The sequence below is a fragment of the Carassius gibelio genome, chromosome B8 (assembly GCF_023724105.1).
Source record: "Carassius gibelio isolate Cgi1373 ecotype wild population from Czech Republic chromosome B8, carGib1.2-hapl.c, whole genome shotgun sequence".
Lineage (NCBI taxonomy): Eukaryota > Metazoa > Chordata > Actinopteri > Cypriniformes > Cyprinidae > Carassius > Carassius gibelio.
The window spans coordinates 21,879,792-21,902,388 of NC_068403.1; the positions used below are offsets into that span (position 1 = coordinate 21,879,792).

Here is a 22,597-nt window from a genome sequence, read left to right on the forward strand (position 1 = left end):
CCCTGCATTAAATGTGTTAAATATTTTTTATGTCTTAAAATGGAAAAATTAATCTGTTGCATTAACATAAAAACAAATAAATAAATAAAAAAAACACCAATTTATATACATACAATTAAAATGTGTTCCTTTAATGTTAATTTATTAATCAAACTAAATAATACTACATAAAAAAATATTCAAGTTAAAAACTTGATCAATATTTTAAAGACTTCTTGGTAGGTTCACATTACTGACAGCCTAATTATTATTATTATTATTATTATTATTATTATTATTATTATTATTATTATTATTATTATTATTATTATTATTATTTAATTTAGCTACATTTGTTTAAGGTTCTTTACTGGCATCTATGTTTCCATAAAACCTTTAACATCCATAGAAACTTTCCATTCCACAAATGGTTCTTTAAAGTGAAAATTCCTTTGAGTATTAATGTTCTTCAATAACAAAAAAAAAAAAAAAAAAAAAAAAAAAGGTCCTTTTAAAAGCAGTTCTTCAGGGGACTCAGAAATGCTTCTTCTTCTGTGAATCCCCTTCTTTTGGAACCTTTATTTTTATTCTGCAAAAAAAAAAAAAAAAAAAATGGCATGTCTAATTCAATGTGTTATTTGCTATTTCTTTGTAAATATTTGTGAAATATACTATCAATTTATTGTTACACTGAGGTACTTCCCTTTAGACATTAATATATTTTGGTGTATATATTATTGCATGTATGTCTATTTCTGATGCTTAACAGACAAGATAGGAATGTTTTATGTTTGCTGATTGTGTACTTGTTGGATAGAGAGACAGAGAGGGGGTGTTGTTTTTGTGTGAGGCACTCTTTACAACTCCACCCCCCGGGTGAAATGTGACTGCAACTATAGCATGCTGAACGCTCAACTCAAAAAGAGAGAGAGAGAGAGAGAGAGAGAGAGCGTGTTTTACCACTTTTGACTGTCGGCAGTGTCACTGCTCCTTTGAGCTTTTGGCAGTAGAGGCAACTCCACTCGCTCGCTCCACACACGCGGTGGTAACAAGCTGACTGAACCTTCTCCACTTCAGCTCAAACTCCACTCCACGGACTACTTCAACAGGACGGCTGCTAATCTGCCTTTTCTCTGGTGGTTTTAAGAGCTTTTCAAAAAGTTCAAATGCTTTTTCCCTCATCCCTCATGGACTTTTTCCCTCCTACATCTGCAGTTCAGATGTGTGGGAAATGACAGATATGTTTGCTTCAAATGCTGCAGGACGCGGGATGTGAATGACTTTCAGGATGATTGAAGGAGAGGTGAAACAGAATTGATGCTGTTGTTCAAGATTTGGAGATACGGTGGTATAAAATGCAAGATTAAACGCAACATCATCATGGTATCACAATTGCTTTAGACATATCCAGCACCTATCTACGTCTCTTTGCTGCTGCTGGTTTCTGATATTCAGTCTGAAAAATTGCATGCCTTGATCTCCGAATACTGAAACATGGAAACTCTGATAAGCACCACTCTACCATCCAATGTGAGCAGCAGTCTATCAAACAATACGACATCTCCAGGGATTGAAGGAGATGGGTTGAAGTCCTTGGTGCTGTTCATCATGGTGATCATCGTCACCATTATCGTCGTAGGTAACCTTTTGGTCATCATCGCTATCACACGCACCTCCCAGCTGCAGACCACGACAAATATCTTCATCATGTCTCTGGCATGTGCTGACCTAATAATGGGAGTGCTGGTGGTGCCACCGGGTGCCACAATAGTCGTAACAGGGGAATGGCAACTCAGTAAGACTGTGTGTGAGTTATGGACATCGGTTGATGTTTTATGCGTAACCGCCAGCATAGAGACCCTTTGCATCATTGCAGTGGATCGTTATATTGCAATCACGCGGCCTCTGCGGTATAAACTGCTTCTGAATAAGTGCAGGGCTCGAATTATTGTTTGTGTCATTTGGCTGGTCTCAGCTCTAATCTCCTTCGTCCCTATTATGAATCAGTACTATCGTATGGAGGATGACGTGAAAGCAAAGAAATGTTATGAAGACCCCAAGTGCTGTGATTTAGAAATAAACATTCTCTTTGCTATCATTTCGTCAGTGGTTTCGTTCTACATCCCACTACTCATCATGATTTTCATCTACGCACGTGTCTTTCTCATTGCCACACGACAAGTGCAGCTCATCGTCAAGAACCGCTTGAGATTCCAAAACGAGTGCAAGGGAAATCAGGCACTGCCGACGCTCCAAGGCAACAACAACTTACCTTCGACGTGCAATAACGTCGGAGGAATGATGGCGAGGCGGAAAAGTTCCCAGAGGCGACCGTCGAGATTGACCGTCGTCAAGGAGCACAAGGCCCTCAAGACGCTGGGCATCATCATGGGTGTCTTCACACTCTGCTGGTTGCCTTTCTTCATGGTGAATGTAATTATGGGGATCAAACGAGAGGTGTCGAACCAGGAAGTTTTACGTCTCTTAAACTGGTTAGGCTACATCAATTCCGGCCTCAACCCCATCATCTATTGCCGAAGCCCAGAGTTTCGTGCAGCCTTCAAGAACCTTCTTGGCTGTCCCTGGATACCCTCTCTGAAAATGAACTTCCTTTACAAGGGGCTTCAGAATCGATGCCCCTGCTTGTTAGGGTCTGCTGAGCCAGGAATGCCTGGATCGTTCCAGAAGCCCCCCAAATCACAAGAGACACTGCCTGAGGACGGGAGCAGCCAGAGCAGCTACAGGAGCGAGGAGCCATCGCCGGGACAGCCGCACTCCAACGGAAGCACCTTCTTCAGTGAATTCTCCGAAGCCGAGGCATAGTTGTAAGTTTCCGTCTCTTCTTACTTCATTGCTTTTAGAGTTTTCATAGAGTTTTACACTTACCTTGCCAAAATTTATTTTAGTACTCACAATATGTCTGATCAATTTTCCAAGATGTTCAGAAGAACAAAATTGTATTTCTTGATAATGCATGTAAGGTCTGCACTGCTGAACAAAGAATCAGTGCCATGACGGTAAGGTCAGCTCGCTCTGTATCACATGTCAGGTGAATTTCAAACCTGCTGTAGTCATATGACCAAAAGTTGTGAATGCGTGTGCTTGTGGCCACTTTTCTCATGGGGGATGAAGACCTGTGAGAAGTGCGTCAAGGTTGAGCTGGGCAGTTCTGAAGTTGTCTCGGATTACAGAGCAATTGGACGTGTACAACATTTCACACAAAAATGAATGACTTGTTATGGTACTGCTTACTGTGGAATGTGAAAAAGCCAGGTGAAGTTTGTGCAAGGGGAAAAAATACAAGGCTTAGGCTCACAATTGCTCGTGTTTATAGCTGGAATACACAGAAACAAACGAGCCAGTCAAACCTAATGCAGATGAAGCTTTCTTGGGGGAGCTACAACTCTTAATGTTCTTAAGGGAAACTGGCATGAGGAAGAATTTTTGCTTTGGTTTGAACATTTTGCCATTATCTTTAAAAGAACGTGTGTCAGGAGAAAAGTATGAGGAATGGAACAGGACACAAGCTCTTATATGAAAGAGAAACCATGTGCTCTAAATCTGCCCTTTTCTCTTAAATGCTCAAGAGAAGTGACCATCTTAAAAGAAGCACATTTGCCCTTTTGTTAATTTTTGTTGGAATTGAAATAGATAAGATAATAGTGAAGTAAATTATTTAATTCTTAAATTTTTAATAAAAAAAAGTATATATATTTTACTTCACAGAGAAATCTATGAAAAGTGAAAACTGATATAAAAAATGTACTGTATAGCACATGGATATACAGATATCCATATTAAAATTAGCCATGAGACCAGAGTACACAGTCTGCACATTTAACTATATTTTCAGTGTCACTTCAACGAAAAGCAGCAAAAATCATAAGGGGGAAAAAAGGCACAGTGTCAAATAATGTTCGCTTTTTTTATTACAGAGTACAGACCTAAATTTCTTCATCCAGACCAAAATTATAATTAATCCAACATTGTCCGCAGGAACAAATACTATTGTTTTGTTTCATAGTGCATTTGCACTATTCAGATTTACAATGCAAATAGCGATCCAATAATTGTGGGTTTTTATCTAGAAAGTATGGTAGTTATTTTAATGACCCACTGCAACAGGCCAGTTGTACAGTAGGTGTTTTTTTTTTTTTTTTTTTTTTTTTTTTTTTTTCAAATGTATAAACTCTGCTTCTGCAACACAGGAACTTAATATTTAAACTACACTACATATTTCCAAACCTAAAAAAATAAATAAATAAATAAATAAATAAATAAATAAAAATTGGTGTCAAAATACATGTTTGGTAAAAATCTCACAGATAATAATAACAAAAATTAACATAGGATTTTGAATTCATAAAAAATATTAAAACTAGATACTGTTTTTGCTCTGTTTACAATGGCTTTTCAGGAAAGGTTTTTCCTAGAAGAGGGGAGACACACTTGATTATCACAGTACTGGTTTTACAGCAGCTGTTAGGGGTCTGGGTGGGCAAGCCCTGGAGACATTTCCTAGCCACAATGAATGTGGAAACAATGCACACGCATATGCATTTCACATCCAAACACAGTCATGTGCGCCAGACACTACAGCAGAGACCTTTTTATTTAAAAAAAATATTGGGTTTTGAGGAAATATTAAAAAGAGCACAGTGCTTTCTCTCTTTCAAAAAATGACCAAAAATTGGTAATTTTGTTGTTGTTGTTGTTGATTCAGTACATCCAAAAATAAATAGACAACACAGCAGACTTCATATAAGGAACAACATTTTGCGTTTGAAACCCGAAAAGGGAAAAGCGGAGAGAAAGGAACAACTCAGAATCCAGTTATTCTGCGCGACTTCAATCTCACGGGTTCATGGGTGTCAGGTAGCCCATTTTAACAAACAAATCACATTAATCAGTGTTTAGCTCACCAAATTACGAGTACATTGAGTAAAATTTGATCAGCCCTGTGATGTCTAAAGGCCTTTTACGTAAACTGTGTACTTTGGTTTTCGTACAACGTGACCAGGTTTCCAGTGAGATTCATTAAACACGAGGCAGCTCGAACATTATGTCTAGCACAATATAATAAGACAAAATGAGCATTTCAAGTATTTTTAGTGCAGCATATTATGAAAGTTGCTCTTGTAGACATACAGTAATTCAAATAATGAGAGATGGGAGATAATGGCTGCATTTTGTTTAACGGGAAGTCAACATTTTGCTGCTCCATGCTGCTGATGGGTACATTTTGTGTTTGTGCCGGCAGAAACATGTATGTGAAGCCACATTTGGTTTGTGTTTCAGAGTACACTGGGGTTGAAATGCTGTGTAAGTGTATTGATTAACCCTCCATGAGAAAGATCATTTGTTGCATTTGTTTTCTGTAAGCAAGCATGCATTTTTCATGCAATATGAATTTTTGAAGTGGGACATCAACTGTTGTCTGTTAATTTGTTGCTACCACTGAATTAACTTGTATGTGTGAGAATGAGGTTTCTGTAGTGTTTTGGCAAGTTTTAGGGCCCCTCTGTTGCTTCTCTGACACCCCTAGGAGCTGATAAACTTTATCACTGAAACGCAACACTTCCGCCTTTGAGGAGAAGCTGTTTACGACCTAAACAGAGCAAGCGCAGTGAATGCTCAAAGCGAAGGCAAGATAGTAAGCAAACTCTTGACACGAAACCTCAATTTCTGCTTGGAAATGAGAGAAAATTTTTAGTTTCATGTCAGGAATTTGAAGACTTCAAAAAAAATAATAAAAAAAATAAATAAAATAAACTAACAAAAGTTTACGGAGCCTGAAAAAAAAAAGAAAAGATAATTTTTATTAAATTTATTGTGTAATAATAACTATATACAATTTTAATATCAGTATACATTTATTATAAAACAGAATACATTTTTCAAAGCAACATTTTTTGTAGAAATTTTTTATTTATATATATATATATTTTTTTTTTATTAATCTGTAAATAGAGTCTAAAATATAATTCTTATTTTAAATCCCATATCTAAAAAAGAAAAAAAAGAAAAGAAAAGACTCATGGTTCAGTGAGGGATTCAGCCGTAAACGATTCACTGATTCAACAAAGTTCCATAAATCTTGACTGAATCATTGAAAATAACTAGTTCATATGAGTTTCTTAATTTTGAATCAGAAATACTGGTGTAAAAATTAATGAAACATTTCATAAAGGTATTTACTTGACTGTTTTCCCTACTCTCACCAGTGGTGACTACATATTAAATTATTATTGCAAATTTGCCACATTTGCAACTATTTTAGTCAAAGTCTGGAGCGCTTTCTGATTGATTTGGACTGTATTCGTTGCTTTTGCATCATAGTGTTGGTTTGTGCCTGATCTTGACATATCATCTGCAAGGTCAGTAAACACCGTAAATGCAGAATTTACTTCTCCAAAACATTTGCATACTAAAGTCGAAGTCTGTTTTGATTGGAGCACGTCCAGTTGTTCTCCTGCTGATGATTGGCCAAAATAAATAAACTGCGTTCACCTATGCATGCAAACCTCACATTAGATGGACACTTCAAAAGTAAAGTTTTGTCAGGATAATAATCAAATGAGTCAATTGAGACTAGAAGATCATCTGCACAGCAGAGCATTCTGTCTGCATTACTCCATAGGATTACAATGTTCAACCTCTTAAAATGAACAGTTGATTTATGGAAAATTGAACCGCTTTAAATCAGGATATTATTTCAATATGAGCAAGCCTGGAAATTTCCATTTGCCGCGTTAAAAATGCACATAATGTCGTATGATATTGTACAAATTAAGATGTCGGTTCCATCTGACCGTGCCTGCACTGATTTAAAAACCATTTGCGAAGCGGGCTGTTACTGTACGGCTGTCTGACAAATGTGTGTGTATTTTCCTGGAGCCTGACTTTGCAAACAGGTGCATAATCACTGAATAGGTTTATGAGGAAGAGCACAATACAGCTGACAAGCTGAGGCTGGTATAATGGCTTATCTGTCCCCATCGCCTTCGTTGCTGTAACAGTGGGGCGCCATGTTTCCACAGATCACAGGTTTATCGCCACCATCAGCTACTGGTATCGCTCTCTGGCTACTGTTGATCTTTACAAGAAAGGAGAGCTAAGATTGGCTCTTGATTGATAAATAACAGAGTGGCATGACAGGTTTCGGTTTGAGATCTTAAATCAAGGAGCGGTAGAATAGTGGGAGCTATACACCTTTATTTTCCCCTCGTTCCATTTAAGTGTTTAAAAACACACTTTAAAAGCCACAAAAAGTGTTGGTTTGGGAGGTGGGGGATTGTTAAATTCAAAAGGAGAAATTTTGATGATGGTATTGGTTGATCTTTTCCATGTTATACAATCAGGAGACTGAAGCATTCAAGACTCACCTAGGATTCAAAACAGCTAAATACATTATGGAAGTAGTCCATGGAACTATACACAACATTTCATTAAGAAATATAAAGCTGTGAATGATTTGTGAACCTTTTAAGTAAAAATAAATAAATAAATAAATATTAAAAAAAAGATTAAATTTACAAATAGACTGATTTGATTCTCAGGTTCAGCTCACTGGAGCAGAACATCAGTTTTATACATTATAATTTTAGTGTTTCTGCATCCAAAAAACATACAGTATGAGTAATGAACAATTATACTGAATTATAACTCTACAAAATGTACATTTTTGAATGAACTGTTTCTTTCAAGTTGATTTCGAGTAGCAAAATTACAAATAACAAAATTGTAATGACCATTAATATTTAAACAATGAATATGCCCCTATTGCCTTCGGTTTCATAATAATGCTCTGATGTTGGCCTTCGGAACATGTGCATTGAGCCATATGTTGTACATCAGCACAAGCATGCCTTCAAATGATTGCTCTATCATTCTCGGTGAAAAAAGAGGGAGAGCTGGAGAAAAAGAAAGAATGACCAAAAAAGTGCAGACAGAATAAGCAATGAGGTAATTCTCTGCAACAGGATATGAACTCAATATGGAAAAGAGCTCTTTCTAGCCATCCCTATCTGCCTGCTATGAGATGACCTCAGCATTATTCTCATTGCAGGAGATCATCTCTTACTGAGGCCACCTGAGTCTAAGCTTACAGTGGTTTATCAGAAGAAGATGCGGCATCAGTTCAGTTTATGGAGTAAAACTTTCATTTTTGGGCATTTAAGATTCTTGTTTCTCTTACCCCAGTGATGTATCTCTAAATAATAATAATAATAATTGTAATGTTGAGTTCAACCTTTTATTGTTGCCGTGAAAGACTTATATAATAATATAATATAATATAATATAAAAAATACTGCAGTGGTTTGCTTCCTTCTGTATGCATCTGTTGACCTTAAACATCCATTCTGCAAACTATATCTTCACATTATAAAACTATTCTATTATATGGCATCACTAGTAAACTGCTCTTTTGGGACCTTTATTCTCAGGGTCACATTGGCTCCAGCATAAACCCATTGTAGAAAAATATAATAAAACAAATCCAATTAAAACACTAGTAGGAGTCTCTCATCATCAGTGAGATAAATGTATATGCATTTTATATCATAATTATATATATATATATATTAAACTATTAAAATGGCTTTGGTGTTTCTCCCTGAATGGATAATTGGAGCATTATGTTGACAAAAGACTTTTTATAATAATAATTCCATATTTGCATAACAATTTTATGAATACTACCACTCAAATCGTGATAAATCATCTTTATTATGACCATATGTTGCAGACACAGCAGAGTGGAAATATAATAAGCTGTAAAAATATATACTGAATGGATTAAGATAAGCATTCCAATGTAAAAGTTCAAAATAAAGTAAAAACAGCATTTATAATATTACAACATTTTATTATATATATTTTCTCTGTTCTCTGTTGAACTTTCTATTCAAAGAATTCTTAGGGGAATAAAGTCATCCACATCTAATGATTACAGCCGTGAGTCTACAGCCAAATCACAACCATTTGGACAACAGCACTCTTGCTTGCGTGATGTTTCTTCAAAACATCTTAAAAAAACCTTGCGTCATCTATATGCATCAGACTCCGCTGACATGCAGAACGTGTTTAATGATGCACTGGCTCGTCCATAATATTAACCTCTTGATTTTGGAAAGCAAACATAGAGTTTTGCTTCAGCATTGAACTCTGTGAACTCTACAAGTAGCAGACGAGTGAACTGGAGATCACATTATAGATCCATTAAAGCTTATTACATACGAAGTATCACGGCAGCTTGCTCTGAAAAACAATCGGAAACTTTGCGCACCACCTCGGCGAACAATCATTTTTGCTGCAATTGGAGGACAAAAATGATGATATCTGAGCGAACGAGCTAGAGAATAAAAAACTAAGGATGTCACAGGGTTAATAAAGGATAAGGAAACAAGATTTGCAGGGTGTCAGAAAGATGCGGTTTCTCTTGTTTTGGATGTCGTGCTGAGATCAGAGTTCTCCTCATGCAGGAGAGATGGAGAGGGCTTTCAAACAGCAGGAGAATAATAACTCAGGCAGCCGCCAATGTCACATTCTGTTATTGAAACGAATACATGGTACTTTCAGCCCCTCAGGAACAAAAGAGTGTAAAAGCTGTGTCTGAGAGCGTTTGAGACTTGAGAGGTTTTTCTTTCCGAAGAAGATCTAGGTATGGCACAGTACCCACATCAACACCTTGAGACGCTTTGCAAGCCTATCACGTATACAGCAGGCGAGGGGAATGGGGGCAATGAAAAAAAAAATGTTTCTCATGGTTCATTTGCAACAAATAAAGCTCTTTTTCTAGCCTCAAAAAGATTTCTTGACAGCTGAAAGGAAATTCCACCAATTTTTCAAAATGTCCTCAGTATGTTGGTGTGTGGACGCAGACAAGGCCACTGTCTATTATTACAGGCATCTCATTAATCGCTGGTCATTCAATAACAGCTTTGGAAAACACAGTAATAGAAAATAAATATATAACTCATAAGATATGAAGGACGTGTCACATTAACTGAGCTCCTTCAGTGGAGGGCCTATTTACTCTAAACCAGAAAAAAATATGTATTTTATGAAGGCAATAAATAAAGCCAGCTGTGAAACCTTCTGATCCACCTTCTGGCTTTACTGCATTTAAACTCTTAATACATTTGAAGACGGCAGCCTGAAGGCTAGATAAAACAATTACACACATGTACATCTGTCGCCAGGGGAGTTGATAATATGTGGAGGATTGTGGGTAATATATTTTGTTTAATTCTTAATTCCTAATAACTTCTCTGCCCTCAATACATGGCTTTATACATCTGTTTATGCAGCCAGAAAAAAAAGTATTTCTTGTTTAAATATAAATACACAATATAACATATATTATATAACTGTATTATTATATAATTATACATATACTATATAGTTTATGCTAGAACTGTATATTTAGATTTTACATTTTTTAGTTATATATTCTTTGATTTATTTGATTTATAGAATACATTGCATTTAAACTTTATGTTTCTTATTTAAAGTATAATATATTGTTATTATAATTTTTTTTTTCTATGGAAATTATGATTTTTAGAGATTCAGTGTTATTAATAGCCATAATGACATAACTTCAAATTAAATTTGATTAACCTCAACTAATAACTGGATACTAATAATGTTTTGTAATATTTTCATATTTTAATAATAATAATAATAATAATAATAAATTATTGTGATTACTGATTCATTTTCTTATCAATAAATTGTTAATGTAAATGATACACTTTGGACGAATATTTCTATGAGCAACAGCATCTGTACTGAAATATTGCCAGATCGATTCTCCCACCCTGAATTCAAGATAAATTCTTTAAAAACAAGTTGCCTTATCCTTAACAAATGAAGCAAATCTGTTTTTTAAGGATTATTCTATTATTTAGTTTAGTATTATTTATATTATTTAACAGAATGAGACAAATGCTGCAGAAAAGAGCAGCTAATGTGTACATCTACTGATCTGGATCACATTTTGTAGTGGGTCTTGTACAAAGTCTAAAGCATGGAGATATTGTCCAAGAGAGTGAAACTCAATCTCCTGCGGGATTGCAAATAAACTCACCAAAATGTGTTTAAGCTGTCATTGGCTCAGAGTTTAATTCAATCTTTGGTGACATGATTTGCATAGTCAGTCGTGGATGAGCTTTCTGTTCCTTTCTCAGCTGTGCTTGGCTCCCTCATTCTGCCAAAACAGCTGCGTAATATAGTCAATATCTCTGCATTTCCAAATTTCTCATGAGAGGGAAGAGTCAAGTTGCTTTCACATCAAAGGTAGAGAGAAGCAGCTGCTCCCATATCACAGAAAGCTTTGCCAAAATTTGCACGCGATTATGATACAGTGCAGTTTTTCAGTAATTGACCAGCAGCGGTGGGCCATTTATAAGGTGATGACATTCACACCGAAGCCTTGTTCACACTGACCTAGATTTAATTGCTGGAGGTCGCCAAATGTCTGAATTATTGGTGGCCAATAGTATATTCTGCCACTGGGAGACCTAATGTTAGGAATAACTTTTGTACAATACTTAATATGATTTGGTAAAAAAAAAAAAAAAAAAATACACACATTTGAGCCTTAATGACATGAGAGTTCAAAAAAGGATTGTAAACATTGCCTGTGGTATGTTTTTAAAGCAAACATTGAGCACTCTGTAATTCGCTATCCAACACCAATCGGTTATTTTTGTGTTTGTACTCTTCAGAGCCGAAAATCAGTGTATGAGAACCTCGATGTTCTGCCCTATGAGGCTTTCAGGCTGTTTTTAAAGTTTGGCCTGGTTTGAATGTCTCCGAGGCATATTGTATATCAAATCAGTTAAGTCTCATTCGGTTCAGAAAAAGAGAGTCAGGGGGAAAAAATGCAGAATGCCTCTGTAGGGTAAAGCACTGGAGGTCAAAGGGCAGCTCTGTGGTTCAGTTATGCTATAGAGTAAAAATGCAGTAAACACCATAGAAACTGAACTGGCAGATGGGACGGGGGGAAATACTTGTTCAAACCATTGTCATTCAGCTACCGATGTTGAAACAGTTTTGTGTTCGCTCTAGCAGAATATTAAATAACATTTGACAGGGTTGGAATAGGATTACTAAGCGCCACTTTTAGAAATATTTATTCAGAACAAACTTAAAACGATAGTTCACCCAACATCTTAATTTTGTTATCATTGCCCGTATGACTTACTTTCATTCTGAGGAAAACAAAGCAATTTATTCTGAAGAATGTTTAACTTTGGTTCATATAATGAAAGTCAGGGGATCCAAAAGTACTGGACCAATTTTAATTTAATCACGTGGACAAAAAAAAAAAAAAAAAAAATATATATATATATATATTATATAAGTGTTCCTCAGAACAAGGTCAAACAGGTTCAGCATGGCATAAAGGAGAGACATCGTGACAGAATTGAGATTTTAGATCAATTATACATAAAATAATTATTGCAAAAGTAGATTCTACCAGAATACTAAATATTTGACAGGGATGAAATATGAATACTAAGGACTTCTTTTTAAAATACTTATTCAAACAAGATTTCCCTTATTCCCTTCTTTCTGAGGAACATAAAATAAGTTATTCTGAAGAATGTGGTTTGGTTCACAAAATGCAAGTTAATGTGGTCCAAAAGGTATGGACGTTTTTTTTTTGTTCAATAGATATATTTTTGTATGTGTTCCTTAGAAAAAAGTCAAACAGGTTAAGAATGGCATGGAGGTGGGTTAATGATGATAGTTATGTTTGGTGAACTGACTCTTTTGATGATCAAAATAAAAAATAAATAAAAATAAAAAATAATAAAAAATAATAGCTGACTTTCTTAGTCAACAAACTCTCTCTATATTTGTTCAAGCCATTCTTGTAGAGGCCTGTAATAGATTAAGTGTAACACTTGTGAGAACATTTGTTGATTGTGAAGTCACTTCCTCAACCATGCCAATACTGCGGTTTGACTAAGTGGCTGAAATTATATCAGCGTTCTGAACTCTAACCTCAAGGCTTTACAGTTAATTTACAGTTAAACTGTGCAAATTAGATGGACAACAGGCACATTACGATGCTGCTGGATCTATGGGACCTTTGGTTCATATAACTGTTTGGTACAGCTGGTACTGGAGCATGAAATCAGCCTTGGAAGAGCTCCATTTTACTGAATGATAGGACAGAACTACATCCATGGAAGCACATAATCCAAATATGACATCTTATTACTCAAAATGACTGCACAAACATTTATGTACACATATAATGACATCAAATTTCCTTGCCAAAAGAGATGGATGTGTGTGTGACAAAAAGCAAACAAACGCGGGCTGGATTGCCATGAATTTAGCTGATGAAGAGATGATTGGGCTGAACTAGAGCCAACTCGCTGAGATTGGATCATGTAGGGTTTTTTTGGAATGGCCGGTTGGAATGCTAAAGAAATGTGTCACCCCGTCCTGTCAAGATTTAGTTCCCACTTCCTTCTTTGATATTTGTCGAAAGCCTTTTCCTCCGATACTGGACAATGTCTCTCGTCAATGCTTGTCAGCAAACACGGGCGTTTTTCTCACGAGAAACCAAATGGTGAAAAAAAAAAAAATTATAAATGGAAGTTGTTGTTTCTTTCACTTGTATGCAGCATCTATAAGAAGAATTCCATGTACGATACATGAAAGGCCTTCTGGACATCCAAAGGCATATTTGATAAATGAGCTAAAGCTAAACAGGAAACTGATTTTCCACCCACAGTACAAGCTAAACCTTTCTATTTAGCCTGATATAAATCATGCTTTCCACTCCTGGTTTACATTTTATTACAATGGCGACCTCACTTTCCCTCAGGCACTATGACAGGTATTGTGCTATACAAATGGCTGTGATTCATCTAAAATGGAAACACTACGGCCAGTGAGGGCTAAGTACAGTAAATCAAGGTGGAAGAGAGCAAGATATGAGAGTGTATATGTGACTGCGTTATTTTTTATAAACTATTTATTTTTATAGGTGTGGTCAGAGGGGCTATTTTTAGTATGTTTTCATGTTCAGTATGAACATAACAGTTGGAACAGTATGAGTCTTTGCTTGTAACCATGTTGGATTGGAAAAACAAGGTTTTCTAGATTTCAAATCTTGCTATCAAATTTTGTTTGATACTGTATGAGTGACTTTAAATCAAAAGGAAATACTTTTAGAATTCTAAGGTCCTTGTTCAGACAGGCAGAAAAAAAAAATGTTTGCCTGTCCAACTTAAATCTGTGTCTTTTTTCAATTATTTGGAATAGGGAAAACAACGTATTAAATGTGAATTTTCACAATAACCTTTTTAGACGGTGTTAAATCTGATTAAAATCAGTTGTGTTTCTGAGTGATCAGATCAGATTTCATGTGGTATTTTTGTCATTCATTAACCAGCAGGTTGTTCCATCACATTCCTACCAGCATATTAAATTTCAACTGAAATCAAGTAAAGTTTCTGTCCTAACATTACTTAATGAATGAAGTGTTATGAACTAACTATAACAACTCTGCATGGATGGATAGATGAATGAACATTTGGTCACAGTTTACAGCAAGGTTCCATTTGTTTAACATTAACATGAACTAACAAGGACAATTATTAATCTTGGTTATTGTATATTTCAACATTGACAAGACATCATTAAAACCAGTATTGTATTCGTTAAATATTTTTTAATCGACCTGAGCTAATGTGAACAATGAACCGTTGTTTTTTTTTTTTTTTTTTTTTTTTTTAACTAGCATTAATAATTGTGAATACTGTAACAATTGTATTGCTCATTGTGAGTTAATAATGATATCTATTTTGACCTTAAAAAGTACCTTTAATATAATAGTCAACAAATTTTAAAGTATGACAAAAGATTATTAAATAATCATTTAAAATTTACTTTTAGGTAAAACCATAGTCTTGAGGAAAAACTTAAGTTGACATTATTACATAGTGCAATTAAGTTAAAAGAAAAACTTTTAGAATACGTGTGTTACGTAATTTTAATAACATTAAGTACAAAATTCAATACACATTTAACACAATTAGACACACTTTTTCACAAGGGAAACCTTGAACCTAAAAAACAGTTTGAAAAGAGGGAAACTTGCAGGAAGATGATGAAGTTGATGATGATGTGGCTGTCTGAAGAACATTACATTTTAAACAAATGTACAATGGAAATGAAACTCCAGCTAAGACTCTGCGGCTTTCTTTTCATTGTCCTCACATGGATATGGATGGCGGCAGACAAAAAGAAGCTGCACATTCTGTCAGCGCATCAGAAACCAAAGGTTAAAAATACCCCTCGTTCCTATGATTCTTTCTGATGTAATCAGAAATGAATCCATAACAGCGGCAGAGAGCTGAATGTGATGAATGATTGGGGTGCCACCATCAAACAATTCCAATAAGTGGACAAAGCCAGCGGGATATAATAATAGTGTGGATATGAATATTGAAATGGAAAAACGTACAGTAATGTCATGACACACATTCGATGATAAATTGGAATAATTACACTGGGAATAGTACACCCCCAATTTGAAATTATAACATAACAGACCCCTTTGACCCCTAAAGAGTCAGGTAACAAAAAGTTCTCAGTTTTAATGAACAGCTTTGTAAGAAAAATAGCAGTGGAAGCATGACAGGAGGGAACGGCTCGAGCTGAGTTAGCGAGATCACAAAAGGAAGAAATTCAAAACGTGTTCCAGGTGGCCTTTCTGGGCATGGCAGCAAGGCCAGATGTGATTAAAATATTTTCAGGTCATCAATCATTGAAGTTGACCATGTTTTACATCTGACATTTCACTGGACCCCTTTCCCAAATAAAGCAGTGTCCAATATAGTGGCCAACATAACCATCTACCTTTACTCAAAAAGAGACATTTTAAACTAAATACACAGTATTTGAAAAGATGGGAAAATATCCCTATTTTTCACACTTAACAGCCTCTCGCAGACAAACCTGAAAGCACCGGCCAAATGTGAAACAGAAGCAAGACTGCACTGCCACTGACCTCCGCTGATAGGGGTGAAGTGGGCTTCCGGCTGATTTGGCTAACGGCGGCCAAGGACGGGGCTGTGTATTGTTTAATATAGCAAAATGGACAATTAATCATGGAGATTATTCCATTTTGGAGAACACTAGCAAGAGAACACTAGCCTTGGCTGAATGTCGATGCATACACCAATGTGGTGGATCGTGATATGATGTCAGTCAATCAAAGCAGATGGTGCGGTGTTGGTCAAGGTTAGAAAACAACACAGAGATAGTCAGATTCCCAAATGAAAACTAATAATAATAATAATAATAATAATATATTTGTTATCTCTGTATATAGTTATATAAATATGTTTAAAATTATTGATTATACAAATAACAGCTTTTGTTCCTTAATTTTTTAAATAATACATTTATTTAAAATAGAAATCTTTCACATTATTATAAATGAATGGCTTTACTGTTTACTGCTCTCAATTTAATGCATTCTTGCTTAGTAAAAAGGTTTATAAATATGTTTATAAATGTATATATAAATCCCAGGGAACACATGTTAGGAAAAATTGTTAGACTGAATGAAATGTAAGTCGCTTTGGATAAAAGCATCTGCTAAATACATATACTTATATGTGTGTGTGTTTTAATAAAATAGAAGAAAATTATATATATATATATATATATATATATATATATATATATATATATATATATATATATATATATATATATATATATATATATATATATATATATATTTATTTCAAATATATACAAAGAGTTATTTTAAATTGTAATAATATCTTGCAATATTACAATTTTACTGTATTTTTTTATCAAATAAATGCAGCCTTTGTTAGCACAAGTGACTTCTTTCAAAGACATGTAAAAATCTTATTTCAGAAACATTAAACTTACTGACTGGAAACCAATAAGAAAATCTAATATTTATGACAATGTACTGAAAAATTCATAGGAACTGCAATGTAGCTACTGCACCTTTTAATTAAGAGAGACAACTGTCATGCCTTTCTCTAAACAAAATGTCTTATACAGGGTTTTTTTTTTCTTTTTTTATGGCTGTTTATTAAACCTAGAACCTTTGAATGTGTCCGGTCATCTTATATTCCATCACGCTGCCCCCTGAGGATGGAGCGGTGGGCTGGGTACTCTCAGAACATTTCTCATTTTGTTTTTTCCTCTTCCCTCAGATAGCACATAAATGCTCTGTATTGTTTATGTGTTCCTGTGGAGACATGTACAGTAGCTGAGATAGGATCAGAATCTCAGGCATTTAAAGCAAAAGAAAATAGTGGAGAAGAAGAAGAGGTAGGACTCACAGCAGTGTGACGAGGTTAAGGAGAGGACGCTATGACTTGAGGGATGCTTAACTGAGACTATAACTGTCACTCAGCTAGTCAGTCTTTAATAGAGAAACACTGACAGTGGAATGAGATTGAGGCATGTCGTAGATGGTCTAAAATTTGCTTTGGCCTTGTAAGAGATATAGACGTTATAACTGCTGAATCCACAGATCCAACCGTCAAGTCAATTCTAATTAACAGAATGTCTACCATCTGCTAAGCTTCATGCTAATTTTTTTATGAGGGGGCACCAATTTGCACTCCTAACTCATTTGCTGCCCTATAGGCAAGATGAGACATGACCAAAGAAGAAGAAGAAGAAAAACACTTCAAGAAAACACTGGGTTCAAATTCTGACATGATATAAAAATGTTTAAAAGTTTGGGTTCAGTGAGAATTTTTTTATGTTTTCGAAAGAAGTGTCCTATGCCTATTAAAGTTACAGGTTGTAGGACCTGCCACTAGAGGGCGCACTACCAAAACAATAACAATCGCGTGGTTTGATGACAGTAAGAAGGGGCGTGGAATGATAGGATTTGTCGTCTTCTAACCAACCGCTGACGGCCATCAATCAGACGGAAAGATAAATCATGGATTTAACGCAAGTTTAATGATTTGCGCTAGATTACGTACAAAGTCAAGGCAAAGACTCAATCAGACTATGGATCAGACACGATGCCCCGCATTTGGCGTGTATGCCCCATAATAATAATCTTGTTGATCGTTATAATAGCATAACGTTTTCTGTAAAGATACGAATCAAAACAACTCACCTGTTGAGTAAAATACAAGGGAGATTGGCATCTGTTTCTAGTTGAAGTTAGGGTTAGGGTTAGGGTTATGTGTGTGTGTGTGTGTGTGTGTGTGTGTGTGTGTGTGTGTGTGTGTGTATATATTTTTATAAAAATTTGACAGACCAGCATGTTAGTGTGGAGTGGATTAACATTTAAGATTGATCCATTTTACTTTAAAAGCCTGTTCATTTTCAAAGCTAAATATACTGTATGTGTCCCTTCTGTTTAAATGGAAGGAATCTGCTATATCCAACATATTTTTAAGCTAAGACACCATGGATTTGGTAACTGGCCTGCGACAAGGGAAAGGGGCAGTACTAGTCCATCCAAATAGTATCTGACAAGTTAATGCCTTTTACAAGCCAGTGACTGTCAGACCGAGATTTGCATTTAGACATGCAGCCAGTGTTTTTGGCAATGTTTCCATTCATACTGGCTTTATTGGTGTGCACAGCTTTGACCACTTAAATAAATGTAATATCAGACGGCTACTTTTGAATTTCCAGACGTGGCAAGTTTTGTAACCCTTAAAAGTAAATAGCGTTTTTCTCTATCAAACAGACAGACAGATAGATTTTTTCAAGCAATTTCTCAGATTTCTCAAACATTGGTCAGAAACATATATAGTATAGTAACACCCTAATCTTGGTTTATGAACTCATGTTGTATCAGTGTTTAATAGCACCTACAAATGGTTTACATATAGCTGTCTTTGCATATTAAAAGGATTTTTCACCCAAAATTGAAAATTCGGTCATCATAATCCAAAAAATTGCTAATCTCCATTGACTTCCATAGTATTTTCCCTATTAAAGTCAATGGGGACCACCAACATTCTTCGAAATATCTTCTGTTGTGTTCCACAGCAGAAAGAACAACTTTAGAGTGAGAAGTGATTGTAATTTTCTTTTCTTTTTTTTCTTTTTTGGGGTGTAATATCCCTTATAGCTGGAAAAATAAGTATTTTAATAAAAATTGGAAGAAAAAAAAATAATTCTTTAATCTGATATTTCAGAATTCTTTTTTTTTTTTTTTAGCTGTAACCTACATGGGCAGGATGGCTGAAAGTCCCTAGCACGACTGAAAGAAAAGGACGCTGAGGAAGAAGCAGGCAAAAGGACTGACCTACATCACAGTTGGCTGGACTTCCCCAGCAGAGACCACAAGGGCCCAGGAAAACATCCATGAAGCCATCAGGGGAGCCTGCTCCAAAAATGAAAGACAAAAGAGTGCACAGATATAACCACAGGGAGACAAGTGCTGAGAGAAATTTCTCACAAACAGCCCGTCTTTGGAGAGAACAACTGAACTGGTACTGCTCATGGAGGAGTGTAGCACGGAGCGATCTGAAACTGCTTACGTTCTATCAAACCGCGGAGTTCTGGCGCGATCCACTTCAGCCCAGTTTGGTCCGGTTTGTTTGGCAAAAAGAGAATCAGACCTGTAGGTCCTCCAACATGTGTTTCAGTGCTATGTTCTGAGAATGGACTTCTTCAAATATATGGACACCACAATAACTCTGAATAGACTCTTTAAGCACAGTGTGTTTTTTAAATATAAAAAGTTTAGATTTTGTACAAAGTCCTATACTAAATTATTATTATTTATTTTAATCCCCACATTTTAGCTGTGAATGTGTAAAATGCTTGCAACAATAATATATCCATGTTGTACAGGTTAACACTTCAGCAGTCCACTGATTTTTTTTTTCCAGTCCAGCCAACTCAATATATAAGCTACAAGATTTCCCGCTCTAAAAACTGAGAACGTTGAGAGCATGTGGACAGCTTCACCAATTTGAACAGGAGCGTTCGAATTTGGTTGCTGTGCAGTTGAGTGTAAATTGTGTAAAATTGAAAACAGACAATGAGAGGAAGGCCAATTCTTCACTCAATCACTCACTCAAAAAAAAAAAAAAAAAAGGGGATGCACTGATATAAAAACTGTGGTCGTTACTAATAAAACAATAATTATTTCCATGGTACAGCTGATGACCAATGAATAGCTGATGTAGAAATTCTACTCTGTTTAGTTTTAATAAATACCTTTGCTAAATATTACAATTAATATGATTAATTACTACCATTTTCTCTCAATAAAAAAATAAAGATATTAACACTTTTTTTGGGACCAATTCTCACTACTAATAACTAATAAACTGTTTATTATAAAGCACATATTCTGATCATATTCTCCCTCCCAAATCCTACCCAATACTTAAACTTAACAACTACCCTTCTAACTATTACTAAGCAGCAAATTAAGAGTTAAGCTAAAGAGAAGCTAAAGTTGTAGTTAATGGTTTGTTAATAGCAAGAATCGAACCTTAAAATAAAGTGTGACCATAAAGTTTGTATTACAATTAACAGTGATTACGAAACTTGATTTAGATGTAATCAAGTATACACAATTACACACAAAAAAAAAGTGGTGCAGAAACAATTTTCACTCAGAAATTGCTAGTAAGTTGTTCATAAAGAAAAGGCAAATAACACATTGAATTAAAAATATTTAAATATTTTCTTGTAAAACATATTCTAACCTGTTTAATTTTGAAATATCACTTTTTACATATCCAATATTGAGGGTTAACAATAAATAAAGAAGAATATTTCATATTATCAAATGACCTGTACTGTATCATGCATCCCTATTCAAAAATCATGTTATATGTATCTGTTTTGCTGGCTCATGTTAAATGCTGCTATTTTTAGTTTCTTGTACTCCTCCAACCATTGCAATGTACAGGACTCTACGCACAATATTGCTTTTATTATAGGCTTACAACACAAGAAGCACCTGAACCTCATATTTTAGAATATATTTTTGACATTGTGGGCCGAGAGGGAACACATTCACCAATTTGTTGTATAATATGACTTCCTATGCTTAATGTGATGCTTGCCAAAAAATGTAGTTTTGGAATTTTTCCTGTTTGCACTGATCACAATGCCATCTCATACCAAGTCGAAACAGACCACTTCCTCTTTCACTGAATTTCCTCTGTAACGGCTTGAATTACAGTCTATCAAAATGTCTTTTCTAGCAAGGACTGGACAGTTGTGGCAGGACAGAGAAGAGGATTTTAGGTACAGTACATTTGTTTTTTTCCGGGTTTTTCATCAGGTACAGTGGTAGATATAAATGTATTATTTAAGTGACAATGCAAAAGGAATCCAGAAGTGAAATTTCAGATGAATACCGATTGATATGAAATACATTTTAAGCAATCACAACTTTAAGAAGACTATCTTTGAAAATCTGTACATAAAACCCTCATAAGTGTATGTAATTATATGTATGTGGGGCAAAAGAATGTTTGAGCTGACAGAAATGCTCAAAACTACAAAATAAAATAATAATAAAAAAATATATTCAATTCTTTGTGGGTCTCAGAGTGAGTGAGGAATACAATTCTGATGCTTTGAGTTTAAATACATCACATCTCATTGACAAAGCAATATGTTCATCACCAATTTAGATTTTTGAATAGTTTTTTAAATGTGCACTTAATAGTTTATCTCTCTTTACAATGTATTACACACAAAAATCACTTTTAAAATCTGTTTAAAATCATTTACACTTACACGAAGATTCCAGTCATCCATATAGTGAAACTTAATGTGCACTAGTGTGCTTTAAATCTTAAAAGCTCATTAAAAAAAAACTCTACTTAAAGATAATATAATATTAATGACGGAAATGGCCACTTTAAGTACACCTTCATGAATGTTTCTTAACACACTTTACTTTTTCCTAATGTAATGTGCTGTTTTTACATTTTACTTTTTTTTTCACAAATGCATAATTACAAATATTTGTATATACACAACATACAAGGTTCAATAGAAACGACATTAAAGCATATTTTGGTTTACCATTAAGACTTGTCATTACATATGGCATATTTCAAAGAAAATAGAAGTTCAACTAATAGCATTTCATATCATTTTAAACTGTGACAGATATTCATTTAATTGTAATCTAACATTCAGTTAATTGTCTGAATACTTTACATTCAGTTTCCACTTGCAGTACATTATTATAAAGTATATTTATAATATATATTTTTTAATTATACTAAAGTGCTTTTGCCTAAAAAAAAAAAAAAAAAGCAGTTTTCTTTTAACATTTAGTGACATGTTCAGATCACAAAACCAGCCAACCCACTTTATTTTGTCAAATCCAATCGATAACTTGAGCTATTGTGCATCCACACCACTAGATATCAGTATAAGTCTATATATTCAGCAAAAAATAAACAAACAATGACCGAGTGCATCATACATAAAATTATTTACAGCTCACCAGACAGACAAATAGAGTATGCGTGCATGAGCATTTGTTTACCAGCTCATTTGGTGAATGCAGTAAACCAGGATGTAACAACACCCTTATCTCTCCAGCTCGACTGGCTGGAAACAATTAAAGGAG

At 35.0% G+C, this 22,597-nt stretch overlaps 1 protein-coding gene across 1 annotated transcript; it reads left to right on the plus strand.

The window, feature by feature from the left end:
- Nucleotides 1-913: 913 nt before the first annotated feature.
- LOC127964079 (beta-4C adrenergic receptor) lies at nt 914-21,542 on the plus strand. Its single transcript, XM_052564234.1, has 2 exons — nt 914-2,804; nt 19,201-21,542. Exon 1 carries the CDS (start codon nt 1,474-1,476, stop codon nt 2,800-2,802), a length of 1,329 nt encoding a protein of 442 aa, XP_052420194.1. The 5' UTR covers nt 914-1,473; the 3' UTR covers nt 2,803-2,804; nt 19,201-21,542.
- Nucleotides 21,543-22,597: the final 1,055 nt, after the last annotated feature.

Coding starts and splice junctions, on each gene's coding strand:
- LOC127964079 (XM_052564234.1), top strand. CDS start 1,474: ATGGAAACTCTGATAAGCACCACTCTACCATCCAATGTGAGCAGCAGT.